General features: G+C 36.1%; 2 protein-coding genes across 2 annotated transcripts in view; both read right to left on the bottom strand.

Annotated features, from left to right (window-relative positions):
• Nucleotides 1–1,603: 1,603 nt before the first annotated feature.
• Nucleotides 1,604–3,576, bottom strand: LOC126815105 (zinc finger protein SNAI1-like). Its single transcript, XM_050540643.1, has 3 exons — nt 3,513–3,576; nt 2,735–2,811; nt 1,604–2,023 (listed from the first exon to the last, which is right to left on the bottom strand). The coding sequence occupies exons 1-3, from the start codon at nt 3,574–3,576 to the stop codon at nt 1,604–1,606; spliced, it is 561 nt and encodes a 186-aa protein (XP_050396600.1).
• A 3,912-nt stretch (nt 3,577–7,488) lies between these two features.
• The window catches only part of LOC126816136 (tonsoku-like protein), a 32,495-nt gene continuing 21,683 nt past the window's right edge, over nt 7,489–18,300 (bottom strand). Inside the window, exons 21-25 of the mRNA XM_050542343.1 lie at nt 18,045–18,214; nt 17,229–17,400; nt 16,001–16,173; nt 11,302–11,375; nt 7,489–9,425 (exon numbers count right to left, since the gene is read on the bottom strand). Coding sequence (XP_050398300.1) covers nt 9,065–9,425; nt 11,302–11,375; nt 16,001–16,173; nt 17,229–17,400; nt 18,045–18,214 — 950 coding nt within the window. The 3' untranslated portion in view covers nt 7,489–9,064. The remainder of the gene's footprint in view (nt 9,426–11,301; nt 11,376–16,000; nt 16,174–17,228; nt 17,401–18,044; nt 18,215–18,300) is intronic.

Raw genomic sequence — 18,300 nt, 5'->3', positions numbered from 1 at the left:
TAAGGGGGGAGAGAGAGAGAAATGGGGTTTAATGTTCACTCGACACAAACTAGGTCATTTCGGGACTAACATATAGTTCAATTTTATTTCAATAATTCGCTTGCGCGTAGGGGTCTTTAGCAGTGGGAGGAAACCGGAGGACCCCGAGAAAACCCATGAGGTTGGATAGGCGACTCTACTCCTTTCACGTACAACCGGGGAATCGAAACCAAGCCAGTTGACTCAATGTCAGACCTTATGATACAACGCGCACGCGCTAACCATTCGGCCATTCAACTCCCCGTATCTGAACAGACAAACACATGGATAAAATAACTGATTATTTATTCATTTCATTTTCAGTTTTAATACGATTTATTTGTTTTATTTTGGACATACAGGTATTATAAAGATTGTGAGACCAGGAAGCACAGCACCCACTCTACAAAATAAAGTATGGAATATAATATATATATATTTACAATTCTATTATTTCTGTAACTATAAGCTTTGGTTATATAAATATATGACATTTTAAATTGAAGACATTTTATAAATTGTCAGACAGCAAAAGATACTCAACCCAATAAATTAATCATTTTAAAGGGTGAAATATAATATGTATTTACAATTTCTACAAGCGAGCAGAATACAATATATATATATTTTCTAGAATTACATGTACAGTTATATTTTTTTTTTATAAACACTTAGCACTGAATTATACTTAAAGAATATTTTTTTTTACAAATTGATTACCTTTATGCTCAATTCGTTTGATTCATGTACATGTATTCCAGTGAATATTCTGTTTTATATTTAAACTTTTTATCTGAATAGATTTATGAACATTATACTCTAATAGACAATACAATTCTTGGAAAAACTGAACAGCTTTCCTCCTCGTGTCTTAATAAACAATCTCACTGGGTTTTAAAAACTTCCATCAAGAACTCTGTCCTGTATTACGGGTAGATGATTCGATATTTAGGATTGAAATTTTCTGAATTTTGGCCGTAGTCCCTATTCAACAATCCCACCCAGCTCAACAAAATTTCAACAAGAACTTAGTCCTTTATTGGTTCGAACCATTTAAACGGGGAGATAACTCTGTCATACTTAGTCCATAAATTAATTTCAATATAGCCTTAATGAACAATCTCTTAATTTAAAAAAAAACCACAGACGTGTTGAGTATTGACAAAAATGTGGACTAATGACTGACCAAAAGACGCAGCTGACGAAAACATACATCCACTTTAAATGAAATGCATCAACGTATGTCTGTCTACATTCAGTATATGATTAATTGATACACTATCCACCGTGTAGTAATACAGATAATTATAATTCACTCAAACAACGATAAAGATATAGCAGAAATCTAATTTCATCAACGAAGGTGGCAACGTTATAGCCATAAAACAAGGTGACGTGATAACGTTACAACCTTACAAAAAAGTTACCGCATGCATATATTCTTTATCACAATGAGCTGCCGTGGAATTCATAACGACATAAACTTTAATATCGTTTTAGCTAAACTGCAATTTGTATGGAAATAAGACACCAGAATGATTTGATGGAAACGATTTCAGTCTATAATGTACTGTAGAAAAAGAATCTACGCGAGTACTACTCTACATACTTCCAGCATATGTTTATGTAGATAACGTTTCTGAGCGAAACCTCGACCACATCGTGTACAAACGTGTGTTTTGTTTTTGGAAGAGTGGATTAACATATGTGAACGTAGGTTGGATTTATCAGCGAACGCTTTATCACATTCCTCATCCGGGCAATTAAAGGGGCGTTCACCCGTATGTGTTCTAAGATGACCTTTTAAAAGCCACGTGCGAGAAAAGATCTTGCCGCATTGATCACATTTGTTCTCTTGTTTTCCGTGTCGTCTAATGTGAGACTGGAGAGCCGAATACAAGAAAAATTCTCTATCACAGTGGGGACATCTTTGAATTGTATTTTTGCAGTATTTCTCCCGCTCTTCCAGACTCTCTAACTCATTTAACTCTTGTCCAGTCGGGATGTTCGGTCTTACAAAAAATAGGTTGCTTGCTTCCGCCAAGGTCATGACCTTTTTTTCGTTTCCAGGAATATTACTATGGATATGGGCTTGGAAGCTGTTACCTTGTATCCTAGGGTAGACGTTATTAACCAATGAAAACTCTATTTTTGGTCCTAACGTTGTACAGACCAACTTGTTAGCATTTAAGTAATTGACACTATCTAAAACACTGAATTTGGTGGCCTTTTTCAATTCAAGTGAAGGTTCCTTGTTGGTTGTCATGGGATTTCCTGCCTTGATATCAAATACATTAACTGCAGAATCATTGCCAACAACGTCTATCTCGGGACTCGAGGGGGCTTTGTCTCCAACGTCTGAAATAAACTTATCCTCTCCACCATTATCATCGTCCAATTGACTGTAATCAGAGCTTTCTTGTGAAAATGGTCCATCATCAATCGTACCCTCACAAAAGCTACCATCATCTTCCGACTCATTCCCATTGGAATCCGTTGATCTTGTTTCATCTAGTCTGTTCAGTTCATCCTTCCAATTCGAAAAGGCCATGGAACTTGTTCGGTATTTTACACTTAGTTCAGGAATTCTCCGACTAAGATGGAATCTAGTAACGAATGAAAGATAACTCAAAGGTCTAATTTTTGTCGTGCTTTCTCTTTTTTTAGGCTGACAAGACTCGCTGCTTAGTTCTGGGGGCGATGGAAGACATCTTACTCCAGTATAAGCTGCACCTCTTGGTATAGTGTTAATAGATAATCCAGAACGGGTTGTCATTACAAATGGGTCGTAGACTAAAAAAAAAAAAGAAAGAACAAATTTAAATATTTTAATTATTTTATACAATTCGAAATGTTCCCAAAATGTTTGTGTTCATATCATACGGCTAAATCAGTGCACATATTCTAATTTTTATAGTAACGGGCACCTGCTATGAACTTTGAACTACTAAACAATGTTGCAAAAATACTTGACGTCAGTTAAAATTCACTTCTGCTGACTTCATTTCATTCAACTTCCCAATGCCAATGACCAGTTTAATGAGTTTACCCCAAAAGGCAAGAGCACTGAGCATAAACAAGAAGACTATTAACCTTGAAATCGGTACAAACATAATTATTGCAAGAATAATTGATAAAATATGTCCTAGATCTCAAAACAAAAATGAAGGGCACCTGCTCATTCGCTTTGGTCGAAACGAACGCTACCCTTCTTTCTATGGAATAATAATAGGGGTGATATTCACAATACGATAAGAATATTTTTAATCTATATTAGCAATCACGATATTAAACAGCGAGTGTTTAGACCTATTGTGATTGTTTCAATTTAAAATTGAAACTTCCGCTGTTGAAAAAAATAATGAAATTTGTTGACAACCATCGACAAAAATCGCAAAGTGAAGAAAAGAAGGCCTATTTTTTGGCTGTTCTTTAGTTGACTTTCACTTTGAAGGTCTGCCAATTAAGATGACTATTTACTCATTGTTACTTACCAAAACTGCCATGATAGTTTCCAAACTTGTAATCTCGAACAGAGTTAATTAAACATTTAGGCATTTTGTCGAAGAAAGTCGGTGCGATAAGTGGAATCTCAAACGTCATTCCATTCTAACGGCAGCGTTTGTTTAGCAACGAAGAGTCCGCGCACGCGCAGTGAGTTAGTTACTTAGGCTCCACGCGAGCACCTTGCAACACTCAGTTTAGTTCGGCATTATTACGAATTATGTGACCCTTTCACCAGAGACTCATTTTGCTCTCAAGATTTGTCTAACTATCGGCAATTAATGAAAATATTACTTTAGACATACCTAAATTATTAATAATTATGTACCACTACCGGTACCGTTCGGTAAATGCTTGAACTTTGAACACAAAACAGTAAAATATATTTCAGAGCTAATATATCCCAGGCGTGCTTATTTTAGTGGCAATTAGATTTATCAGTTTCTAACTCCATGAGTATACCCTAGTAGTAGTACTGTTAGATTACCTCTTAAGCTCGAGTTACCTCCCCTTGACAGTAATGGAGGGCCTGGCAAGAAGTGTCTAGTCGTTCGGATGGGACGAAAAGCCGATCAAGGTTCCGTGTAGGCTACACATTGACCTGGTGTGAACGTAAAAGAAACCCTAAAAGTTGGAATCCGAAATAAGAGTAGGCCGTACCGCCGCTGTATGGCGAAAAAATGTCACCCTTAGCACACTGCAATGCCCGTCTTCATTATTCCAGTCGAGGCAGAAAAGTAGGATGTTAAAACCCATTTCACTTCATTTCAAGTTACCGAACTTACTTTGCTGTATATCATCAGCCGTGATAATAAGAGAAAACGAAGCTGGCCCCGGCTACAACTAGGCAGCAGATTAAATATACCTCAACTGGAATGCTAACTCCTTTCTTTTGACACAGATCCTGGTGAAATGTTTTTATTTTTAAGGGGTCATTTTTTTCAGTCAGCTGTATAGCTTATGGCAGAACAGAGAAGAGTTTCACAAGTTTAGCCCAGGCTGGTTCCAGAACACATGCAATAGTTTCAAAATACCTCTGAAGAATAGTAGTAATTCAAAGACAACTTTGGATGTCGGCAATTTAAACCTAATTGGAAATCTCCCAATGAACAACAACATCTGGTTTTTATATGCAAATGAAGAAAACACTGCAAGTTTGAAGACAACCGGCATGGTCTGAGTATTCACAATAAATTCACGGGGGGATTAGGCGACAAGTATAGGTCAGCGTCCATATTCATAAAATGGTTGTAGTTCATTTAAATTTGTGAAGATGCGCCACTCATGCTTTTCAGGATAAATTTTAATTGAAATAGCATTTTCACATTGATTCCTGAATATGTAAAGATAAGAATGCAGGTCAATGACCAAAATGACCTGATTTTTTATAAATGTCCTGTGTATATATATCCTTTAATACCTGTTTGAAAGGCACGCCCTATATGCCTATGGGTTTGAAACTGAAGTAGTTTAATTGTAACATTTTTTTTGTGTCAAGAGTTATCTATGGCAACTGATAAACAATGAAATCGTCATAATGACGTCAATTTTAATCAAAGTCAAAATGGAAGGGAACGATGTCGGTTATTCCTGCCCTTCACCTTTTAATAGTGATCAAAATGAACGTGGATGTTCTGAATTTTCTGAGCAAAAGATGTCGTCTGCTACCCAAGAATCACAGGCCGCTATCGTCGGAGCTGAAAGTCATACAGTTCAACAGATATTGAATTATCTCTCAAATGGTGTCTGCTGTGTCCCAGAAGATGAAGAATCGACTGACGATGAAGAAAAGATGGGATACAAAGAATCTAGTGCTTCTACCATTTCCAGAGACACCCAAGGTTTGTTAAATAACGATGATGGAGATACATTAACGACCGAAGAATTATTTCGACTTATCATGAGCGATCATCATTATTTAAAAATTGATGCGGGTTCTAGACAAATGGCGTTAGGTAATGACGCCAACTTGGTTCCAAATGCCGATGATATTCAAAAATTCTTTTTGGAAACAATCAATCTGATAGCATTTAAACCAATTAAAGACGTAGAACCCGGTTTTGCGCACGACCTGAATTCACCAAAGACAAATTTCGGCGAAAACAGCGGGCCAACTATTCGACAATTAGAAACAAGCAAAGATAGTACTGTCGTACCAAAAGAAGTTAAATTTGGCGGGAATTCGAATGAAGGCAAGGGTGTGAAAAATCTTGTAGAAAAGGAAACTAAACCAACGACCATTTTGACTGCAGGAGAACGAGAGAATAGAAAAAGGGCGAGACAGATATGGACGACGGAATGTCGGGCCGTTTTAGAAAAGGTTCAACAAAATTCGCTCATTAATCATGTTGGAAATCTTCTACAGAAATACTGGAGATCGTACTTGGCCACCCCACAATCCGAGATTAACGAACAGGCCATTCAAACAGCCAAAGAACTACAACAAACAGACGATGTCGTGGAAATGTTAGAAGATAAGGGAAGATACGTCTGGCAAATTATAGAAGAAATGCCACCAAAAACAATCAAATTGCAAGATTGAACATACTCCTTATATGAATGGATTTTACAGGCTTTATAATGTACAATTTTGATAGAAACTTTTTTCTATTTAATATCAAACTTACGCTTTTCATTTTTGACTTTATTTACAAAAATCTATATAATTATACATAATATTATCATTTTGTAATTATAACCTTTTAACATATCTTTTTATGGCGTTAATAAACATTTTATACCTATGTTAATAGACCTAATTGTTTTTCTCGGCGAATTATGTAAACGCTTTCAAGAGGAATTGCATTTCAATGTAAAGTGTTCGAATGTGCTTTTTTTTGTTGACACAGGCTCTGTGTGCGACTGGTTAGTAATGTATACTCTGATATTTTTGGGGGCATTTTATAATGCCGAATTGACTACTCAGTTTGTGTGCCGTATCGCGGTAATTTATTTTAAAGGTATTAATAACCGGCAAAGTTATTTCAATTGAAATGGGAGTTTAACTTCCTACTTTCTCCACCAGTCATGTTCTTGAAGCAAAGACCGCGCGTTTTACAACATCCAGACGTTGGTAGACTGGTCTGCAATTCCCGAACTTATAGCTACTTTATCTCCCTTTAACGCAGACACCTGAACGATAGAGACACAAACACACTCAAATCAAACATGGCAACCTCCACGGAAACCTTGACATTGAACGAACTTTGAACTTTGCAACTCGATTATCACAGGTAGACATTTTAGCTAGAAAGAGTAAGACTTGGTATTCGCGATGATCGAGGAATCGGATAGGCTCCACAGCTGGGTCAGTAGCCAACCGAAATTAGTAGGGTTGTGTGAAGGGCTTGATGAGATGTACAATATATACCAAGTCAGCTCAGCCAATGCAAAACATAAACAAACCCTTGACAGATGCAATCCCATGACAAATCGGTGGACAGCAGTATTTCCATCTACTATTCTTTGAATTTCAACTGCCAAGGGTTGTTTGACCGGCAGGCCAATTTGCATTCAGGACTTTGTTTTTTCATACAATTTGAAGGACTACTGGCAACGTGAAACCAGGCCAGAAAATAGTGAGGGTCTTTCACATTCCAATCAGTTGCAAATTAAATAGCACACTTATAAATTCATTTCCACACTTTCCATTTAGTATAATAATGGATAATCGAGACTATGTTTTTTATAGTATCAACTTTAGTAATGATGATCGAGGCTAGGCTAAAAATTCAATCTCTAAAATCTCGGTTCAGAGTGGATCAATTTGACTGAAATTTTCAGCAAATTCCCTTTATATTATCTAGTTTTTAACTATTATAGTGAGAACTGCCAGCTCTTTATCTAATCTCACATAATGTATCTTTAATCTTGCCTATTTCTGCCCAACGACTCAATATGACAAAGTCTATGTATGGAAGATTTTCAATGGAAGAAATTTGATGATAGAAAAACTACTCCAAACCGAAAAAATATATTCTTTAATGTTTTTCATAACTTTACATATTTAATAATGTTTACAAAGAAATGTCTTGGGAGTCAAACCTTGAATACAGTATATACAATAAATATATAAACAATATATCTACATAAATACATACAATTTATTCAGCCATACAAAAAAAATATTCTAGTTCTCAAACAATCCTTCCTAAAAATCTCTGTCTTCAATAGCCCAGTTGGAGCAGGACAGTAGAACGTTAAACCTAATTTCATTTCATTTCCTAAAAATCTAATGCAAGAGGGAAGTTTTTATGATTTTGTTTTTATTTTGCCAAAGGATAAATAGTTGACTTAATGACTTCTCATAAACATCACATTTCAAGGCACTACATTTATCTCAACACATTGTTGAATGTATGGGGGGGGGGGGGGGGTGTGAATGATTATTAGTGCATGCGCGTTGTGTCATAAGGTCTGTCATTGAGTCAACTGATGTGGTTTCAATTCCCCGGTTGTATGTGACAAGGAGTATGGTCACCTGTCCAACCTCGTGGGTTTTCTCGAGTTGTGTCGAGTGGACATTAAACCCCATTTCTCTCTCTGATGCATGTAGGATTATCCAGTATCATTTAGGATCATCAATAACATTTATCAGAGTAGCATATTTGATGATTGAGTCTAGGGTACATATCTGGAAATAAAAACATGTCATGCTGCTATTTTTAAGGGGTGTGTGAGTGTGAGAACCAGAATGTTTTTTTATATGTCCTAATACTTCTAAATCTATTGATAAATTTTTAACATTACTCAGTATAACAGAAGATGCTAATCTGGGTATCAATATCACAAACAATTTAATACAAAATAACAGCTTAAATTTGGAAACGTAAATATAAAAGTACAATTTCATTTCTTGTTTTTCTTAGATAGAACCCCACTTTCATTGAAAAATTTTAATGAACCCCACTTTCATTGATATATTTTAAACAATGCCTTTGTACAATTACTGCTACAAAGTTATTATTATAATGTTTCAGTGGCATTTAATAATACTAAACACTAAAGTTTCAAAAAAAGATTAATGTAATGATTTCAAAACAGTGAAAAATTAATTTCAAAAGACATCAAAAATTTAGATTAACAAAACATACATTATGCAAGAAATAAATCTGGCTATTTCAGGTCTTTCTTTAGGCCTAAAATGTTATATAAACTATTAATTAGACATTTATTAACAAGACAAGACCATAATCACTCTTGATGGCATCGGATATTCGAGATTTAATTAGCTAGATTAGAACGGTTAGCCATTAAAAATTTTAATTTAAAAATGGGAAGCAAGGTTAAATCTCGAATATACCAGTACCCTGGTTACCACAACGCACACATCTTGTAAAAACTACAAACAGTGATAACTTGGCTCAGAATGAAGTAATTTGAATGAAAATTTCAATATTTTCATGTTCCATTATCTTTTTTTGAGCTCTTATAGCAAGAATGGTCAGTTCTTTATCTAAATCTTACATAATACATCTTTAACAAAAAATTGAAATTTGACCATACAAACAGATATATAATTTTCGTACATTTATCATTCCGTTTAAGAGTTTTTTTCTGATACACTGAGTTGAATATGATTTCCTGAGACCACCAACTTTGATAAATCTTTCCATTTTTCTTCCCAAACCTGACGTATGCAGTCACAGTCAACTTTATCAAGACCTTCACACGTAAACGACAGAAAACGCAGCGGGAAACTACGACACAAAACATCACTAAGAGAATCTAAAAATCCTGTATCTAACGGAGATTTAATACTACATCCGTCAGCGGTAACTTCCTCCAAGCAACTAACATCGTTTTCTACAATAGTTTGTAAAAGTTGTTGTATTGTTTGGTTTGTTATTCGGATATTTTTGGAGATTAAGAGTTTATGGAGTCTTGGACAAGAGGATGGTAATCTGTAAAAGAAGAGAATTATCAAAAATCAATTTAGAAAATTACGGCTTAACAAAGACAAATCTCCAAACTAACATGACATATATTTTATATCAATGATGTGTGTGAAATAGCTGTATTTAAAAAAAAGGCCGCTTCCATCGAAGTGATATCATCGATGTCAATGATTGGCTTAAAGATACATTATTCAAGAGCTAAATTTGCCTGTTGAAGGTCTTTCATTTGGCCTTAAATGTTATATAAATTATTAATTAGACATTCATTGACATGACAAGATCATAATCAACTCTCGATGATATCGGATGCACAAGATTTGAACTAGATTAATACGGTTCGCCGATTTAATGACTTAATTTAAAAATGGAGAAGCGAGGCTAAGAACCGAATAAACCCGTACCGCAGTTACAATAATAAATAATCAATACACAGATCTTGTCAAAAATACAAACAGTGATAACTTGGCTCAGAATTTGAAGGAAATTTTCAATATATTTATTATGCATTATCTATTTTGAACTATTATAGAAAAAACGGCCAGCTCATTATCTAAATCTTACATAATGTATCTTTAATGGGCTTGAGAAGAAACAAGACAATGACCGCTGGGATCTTTTTGAAGTGGGAGGAAACCATAGGACCCAGAGAAACCCTACAAGGTCAGGCAGACGACCCCACTCCTTGTCACAAGTGTCTTGGTTTTGATTCCATATTTGTACATAACATGGCAAAGTCTTGTCTGCTTAAACCTCTCAATGTCAGAGATGTTAACATACAAATTTTACATGACTCAATTGTACATCGACAGTTCCTTTTGAAACTAAAATATAGTTATTTTTTTTTTCATGGCCATGAGTGTATTCTTAGGCAGGAGAATTTTGCCCAGCAAACATTTTAATTTTGACTTAACTCTTCACATCTAAACAAATAATCAGCTGTCTTTGTCACCTCACGAAAGGGCTCACCCATAAAAGAACCACAATTGGAACAGTCTAGTACTGTTCCTTAACTCCACAACTACAGGGACCCCAAATAATGAAGTAACCATATCAACATAAGATAGGTTGCCAGGCAACATACTTCTACAGCAGCTAATCATCTGGGCAGTCAACACAGGTTTTAGTAATTTAAATAATGCATAATAGTTTAATACAGATCTGATTATAACTCTTGTCGTCAGAGAATTCACAAGGTTCACCAAAGTGAAAATAAAAGGCATAACTCTAGAAGTAATTAACAGAAATTGTTGAAATTAAATAGATTTCTTCGCTTCACTAATGCAATCAACATATATAAATTTTAAAAAGATTGGATAATAAATGTAGTCTGTAGAGTATTCACAAAAATAGTAGACGACAGACCAATGGACGGAAGGAGGCCGCGACAAAATACGTTTCCATGTGTGGTACAAAAAAAGTGAACCTACCATGTAATGGAAGTAAAGTGAGAAAAAGAGAAATGGGGTTTAATGTCCACTCGACACAAACTAGCTGATTTCGGGACTAACACATGGTTCAATTTTATTTTAATAATTCGCTTGCGCATAGGGGTCTTTAGCAGTGGGAGGAAACTGGAGAAACCCCACAAGGTTGGACAGGCGACGCTACTCCTTGTCAAATAAAACCAGGGATTCGAAACCACGCCAGTTTCTCTCAATGACAGGCCTTATGATACAGCACGCACATGCTAATCATTCGGCCATCCAACACCCTTGATTGGATAATAAATGTAGTCTGTAGAGTGCTCACAAAAATTGTGGACAACAGACGGATGGAGGCGGCGACAATATACAGCCATGTTTCCGTGTGGGCGTATAAAAAAAGTGAATGTGCCATGTTACAGAGTGAAAATCATCAGATAATAGAAGTAAAGTGAACGTACCGTGTTATAGAGTGAACATCATCAGACGATAGATTACAACCAGAAATATTTAATTCTTCTAAACTACAACCAACCTGAAATCATCAAACAATCAAAATCATTACAATGTCAGGTCAAAATCATTACATTGTCAAGCAAAATGTCCCAAATGGTAAATGAAATGAAATGGAGTTTAACGTCCTACTGTTTTGCTCCGAACTGGGCTAATGAAGACGAGCACTACTGCCTACTCTTACATCGAATTCCAACTGTCAAGGGATCTTTTACGTGCACGCCAATGTGTACACGGGACCTTGGTTTTTCATCTTATCCAAATGACTAGACAGCTGTCCTTGTCAGGCCCTCCATCCTGCATCACTGAGAAGGGGAAACCACGCCAGAAAATCTGAATGAACTTTCTCGGCCAATGCAGGGATCGAACACCCAACCTCTAGGCTAGTGAGCCAGCGTCTTACCCACTTAACCACTGTGATCCCCGTCCCAAATGGTATATCCCCTCTTCATTAGCTGGTTGGTGCTGAGCAGTAAGACATTAAACCCCATTTTATTCTATGACTACATGCAAATATCATTGAATACAGTCATTCAATAACCCATGGTAGGGTGACCCACCATAAATAAATATCTCCAAATATCTCGACAATTACGCCACAATATTTATATATATGCCAAGCCTCAAATCAGTTTCACACAATTATAGTCACTAAATAAACGACCATGTTGTACTTAATAAGCTATGACCATTAATCATCTATAAATAATAGACTGAAAACTGGTTCCAAGTGTTGTCCATAACATCCAGACACTTTTGAGTAAAAGATAGGTTACGTGCCCTTGTTTTGAAATTAGTCTCGCTTCAGGGGCGGATCTAGGAATTTTGAAAAAGGGGGGCGCCTCATAATGAGGGCATTGACCGCGGAGACGGGGCACGCCGCTGAGAGGGGATTTTTTTTTTTTTTTTTTGTGGGGGTGGGGGGGAATCCCCCAAGAAAATTATCCGTCATTTCCTTGCATCTGTAGCCATTCCAAGAGCTATTTGGCTGATATTTTCGTCTAAGTAAACGTTCAGAAATCGTTGGAAAAAAAAGAGTCTTAAAATCGAGCAAAAAAGCCAGTTGAACACGCGACTCGAAAATTGTCAAGGCGAGCGAGGCATTATGATGGGAAAAAAGACGAATCTATTCCCTAGCCACTTCACTATTTAAGTCTTGTAACTTATACTTTGTACTGTCCACACATGTAACAATGCTACATCAAGTTGCACTCATGAGCGTCGGTGATGGACATGAGTGTATACGCCGCTGATTCCACAAGATGTCTGTCTATAGTCACTCTATATGATTAGGGCACCGTCAGCTTAACAACAAGAATTCGCTTGAAAGTGGAAGCATTAATTAGACCAGACTGGTGTGTTTGAATCGATGGTTTGAGTCATTTGGGATCCCTGCAACGGGTTGGGAACGGACATATTTGGGTCTGAGAAAAGGCACTTTCAGCAGTAAAGATAGGTTGCCAGGCAACAAAACATACGCCCACAGCAGCTAAATCGTCCGAGCGGTCGTCAAGGGTTGTCGCATATTTATTCCTTTGTAGGTAATTGGGGGCCTTTACAAGACAGTTCCATACAGATCAGATTATAAATTTTGTCGTTTGAGGGTTTACAAGGTTCTACAAACTGAAACAAGGGTCTCAACTTTGGAAGTAATCTACAGAAATTGTTGAAATTTGACAGGCTTTTTCGTTTTACTAATTTAAATAATTCATATAAATTTCATACAGATCACATGATGACTTTTGTCATTCAAACGTTCACAATCGCCATAACTCTAGAAATTATTGACGGAAATTGCTGAAATTCAATAGATGTGAAACAAGGGCCCTAACTCTAGATGTAATAAACGGAAATTGCTGACATTCAATAGGCTTCTTCGTTTCACCAATTTAAATAATGCATGTAAATTTCAGAAAGATCGGATGATAACTTTTGGAGTTAGAGCGTTCACAAGGTTCAATAAAGTGAAACAAGGGCCATAACTCTAGACGTTATAAACGGGAATTGCTGAAATTCAATAGGCTTCTTCGTTTCAGCAATCTAAATAATGCATATAAATTTCAGAAAGATCGGATGATAACTTTTGACGTGAGAGCGTTCACAAGGATCAATAAAGTGAAACAAGGGCCACAACTCTAGATGTAATAAACGGAAATTGCCGAAATTCAATACGCTTCTTCGTTTCAGTAATCTTAATAATGCATATAAATTTCAGAAAGATCGGATGATAACTTTTGGCGTTAGAGCATTCACAAGGTTCAATAAAGTGTCACAAGGGCCATAACTCTAGACGTAATAAACGGAAATTGCTGAAATTCAATAGGATTCTTCGTTTCACTAATTTAAATAATGCATGTAAATTTCAGAAAGATCGGATGATAACTTTTGGAGTTAGAGCGTTCACAAGGTTCAATAAAGTGAAACAAGGGCCATAACTCTAGACGTAATAAACAGAAATTGCTGAAATTCAATAGGCTTCTTCGTTTCACTAAATTAAATATTGCATATAAATTTCACAAAGATCGTATGTTAACTTTTGGCATTAGAACGTTCACAAGGTTCAGCAAAGTGAAACAAGGGCCATAACTCTAGACATAATAAACGGAAATTATTGAAATTAAATAAGCTTCTTCATCTCACTAATGTTAACAACATATATCAATTTTAAAACAATTGGATGATAACTTTTGGCGTTAGAGCGTTCACAAGAACAGACGGACGGACAGACGGACCGACAGACGGACGGGGGCGACGGCAATATACGTCCACATTTCAATGTGGGCGTGGACGTATAAAAAAGGCACTGTCGAAAATTAGGGCTACGTCTGATTGACAGGTCGGGATAATCCAGACTACTTTTTTACGAAACATAACAGAAAGCTAGAACAAGAAATTGAATTTAGAAATAAGCACTTTAGGCAACTCAACAATTGTTTTAAGAAACTTGTAAAAGTAAAATGAAACTACTGATAGTATCGTGTTCCTGCTAACGAAAGTGATTCAGAGATATTATTTGTACTAAACCAAAAGATGCCGCTCTTAACGGTACAGTTAATGATAAAGCAATTTAAAAAATAAAACAAACGTAATTTCCAAAGCTGCTGTAATAACCAAGAAGCTAAATTTTACTGCTATTCAAAATCGTCTACAATAGATTTTTTACGGCTGTAATAGTTGATATATTTGTAGAGAATTGCACGTGCCATGGCTATTTATCGACTCAAAGAGAGTGCGGGGTAGTCAGAAATCAGTTCGAGACACGCAACTGAAGCGTGCACATTTATCCGTGTCGAGACCAACTTTCTGTAGAGTGCACGGGTCACCCTACCCATGGCTGTATTCAGTGGATTCAACAGGGACTACTTTTTTCCGGAATGAAATCACTTTCAGAATGAGGTCACTACTGTAATGGCGTCAACTACTTGGCAACCACTGTTTTTGCAAAAAAAAAATAAATGGCAGAACCTATGATTAATTTTGACTTTATTGATGATGATTTTTTTGATAATTATGGCTAGTACAATGTCTACAGTTGAAGAAACTAAAATTCAAGAATTAGAAACTATGGATTAATGATATTTGCATGTATAATTTGCTATTGCTCTTGGAATACTTGTGCAGGGAGACACTCTTATTTTTTCCATTTGAATGACAATGGGTGTATTAAATTATGCATAAACTTGTTGCACAAAACAGATTAATCTTTTATACCCTAGTTGTATTATATGTATCTGACCAATTGAAATATATACCAGTGTATGGTAACTGGGTGTAGAGATCATTCTTATTAATTCCACGTAATACCCCTTTGTCAGACCGCGGTGGCATCCTTACTATGCTGCTACGGCGATGGAAAATGGTCCCAGAGGGCGTCAAGATCGGCATAAGCGTGGTAAAAGCATGGTGCAAATTATGTGGTCTCCATGGTCGCCAATGATCGCTGATTCACAGCGTTTATTTTTTAGCATATTCAAAACAAACGCCAAGGTTCTGCAATCTGACATGGAAAGCTGTGAGAAAGCGACTTTTTTCAAGTATGTATTTTTTTAGGACATTTTCTCGCGCTGTGTTCACGTTTGTCAGCGACCTTGTGTATCTTCTGGTCGCTGTACGGTCGAAGCTGTGCAGTAAGGACGCCAACCTGGCCTGACGGGGGCATTAATTATAATGAGTCAGTTGGTTTGTTTAATTAGTATCCAGTTCAGTTGATCGACCACTTTCATATTCCCAGTCAAACGTTTGCCAACTTGCATAGGGCATGTCCATTATATACAGGTGTAAAGGAATCCCTGCCCCAAAAACATTTCTAAATCAAGAGCTTGAAGGGTATTGGATTTTAAAAACTACAACATATTTATTTCATTTGTGACCTGCTCAAACGAAACCAGGCGCTTGTCGCACTTCTTCATTTTGTACTACGGGCACAAAAGCATAAACCCTATGCCTTCTTGCTGCTGTGAATGAGCAAAACTCCAGATGATACGACAAATTTAAAAAGAATTGCGGAAAGCTTATACTTATAGGCCGTGGACTATTCAAATATGCTGCCAGCTCTATTTTCATAAAGATGACCAAGAGCCTGGTTTTGTGGGAGCGGCTCATATTTGATCAAAATAAGCCTTTTTACGAAAAGAATGTCTCACTTACCTGAGTAAAATAATGTTGTAGATGTAAGGACAGATGACTGCTATTGGTTCCTGATTGAGTGTCAGCCATATTTAAACTTGTAATTTTCTGACTATTTAAACATTTGATCAATAACTCAACACCCAGAGTTCCAAATTTATTACACGACACATCTAATAAGCGCACATTTGATGCTGAAAACAAATATATTTAAATATATTTAAAAGACCAGTATTTCCAGGCCCTTGCATGACGAGCAAGAGGACTGGATTGACAAGACTTCTCAACTAAAGTAGAAGACTAAGAGAGAGAGAGAGAGAAATGGGGTTTAACATCCACTCGACACAAACTAGGTCATTTTGGGACTAACATATGGTTTAATTTTATTTCAATAATTCGCTTGCACGTAGGAGTCTTTAGCAGTGGGAGGAAACCGGAGGACCTGGAGAAAAGCCATGAGGTTGGACAGGCGACCCTAATCCTTGTCATGTACAACCGGGGAATCAAAACCCTGCCAGTTGACTCAATGACAGACCTTATGATACAGCGCGTATGTGCTAACCTTTCGGTCATCCAACCCCACAGGTAGACTAAGAAAGAGAGAGGACATGGTTTATGAATGTTTAATGGCTGACATTGCTAGTTAGATAAACAATGGTGACTGCATTTTTGGAAACTTGTCATAACTAGTTAAGTCATTGGTTTGTAGCTGAAGTGTTCAGTTTTCGACTATTGTATTGCAAAGAAGTTATCTTATTGTGTACTCAATAAATTCTTGTGTATAATGGAATTATACTTCTGCTTTAATAACTTTTAAAAAATAATTTGAAAGAGACATTTACTTGGTGCTACTCACTTTTGATTCAGCTATTAGAGAGAAAGAAATGGGGTTTAACATCCACTTGACACAAACTTGGTCATTTCGACACATACATATAGTTCAATTTTATTTTCATAATTTTTGACAGTAGGACACCAGAGAACTGAGAAAAAAGACGAGGAGGTTGGACAGACGATCCTACAAGGTGGGAATCAGAACCAAGCCACTTGATTTAATGACAGACCTTATGATCTAACAGCATGCTTCTTATAAAAGGCATTTAAAAACAAATAATCTCTGTTATAAAAGTGTTCATTTGGAAATAGATGCTTATCAACCATGAAAAAATCTGACGCAGACAAATGACTCTATGTCAGCGATGGAAAATGGCTGACAAATAATTGCTAGTGTGTGGATGCGTTTATTTACCTGTTAAAGAGTTGGCTAGTAATATTCTGTGTTGTTGAAAACATTGTGTAGTAAGTTGACATGATGATATATATAATGATGATAATGATGGTAGAGATGATATTAAACACGATAAACTTGTTATACAATTATCACCTAATCCATTACCATTTATATTTAAACAACATAATAACTGAAATAAACGAAAAATACATGAAAAATATGAAATAAATAAATAAATAAATACATGAAATAACTGCAATGACTAAAAGTTCATAATCCTAGTATAAATCTATAATGTCATTCCTCCAACATCTATGTTTGCCTTCTTTGAGCAGAATTTAGCAATTGACATACGTAATAAACACAAAAACATAATATGGAACACCATTATTATTTTAATGAAAGCGACGCTTGAAAACGTTGAGAGAACCCCCCAATGAAACATCGCATTAATTAAAATAGTAATTGTGTTCCATATTATGTGTTTATCTATGTTTGGTATAGATTTTGTGGAAATCAGTAGGACTCATCCTCTCATTGACCAAATGCTTCATACAGAATTTGAACAAATCTGTAGCCTCTATTGCATTCACAAGGTATTTGGCAAAGGGGTGTAAATACGGATGGAAAGATTGCACAACCAGTGTAACCATGAAGCCAATGTTTCACACCAAATTTTAAAAATAACTGTTACTAACTGTAGTCTTGTTCACAAATGTGGTCTTATAACAAAATTATCCGTCTTCATTAGCCCAGTTCGGAGCAAAACAGTAGGACGTTAAACCCCATTTCATTTCATTTCTATAACAAAATTATAAAATAAAATAGACATACCTGTAAATGTTTTGTATTGTTTGTATCGTCTGTATTGTTTATACCATCTGTTATATGTTTTATACCTATACTAGTAATATTATTACACGCTACATTTAAACTGGTTAAATTGGGCATCGCTTCAAATGTTTTACTCAAATTCTCAACACCTATATCACCCATTCTATTACCTGCAAGAGATTAATAAATGATATTACTAGGACTGACAAGAGCGTTCAAGTGGTCACTTCAAAATAAGTGGGTTGAACAACAAGCG

Source organism: Patella vulgata, chromosome 3 (assembly GCF_932274485.2).
Source record: "Patella vulgata chromosome 3, xgPatVulg1.2, whole genome shotgun sequence".
NCBI classification, from domain to species: Eukaryota; Metazoa; Mollusca; class Gastropoda; family Patellidae; genus Patella; species Patella vulgata.
The sequence above is the reverse complement of the archived record's forward strand: the minus strand, read 5'-3'. Positions and strand labels throughout refer to the sequence as shown.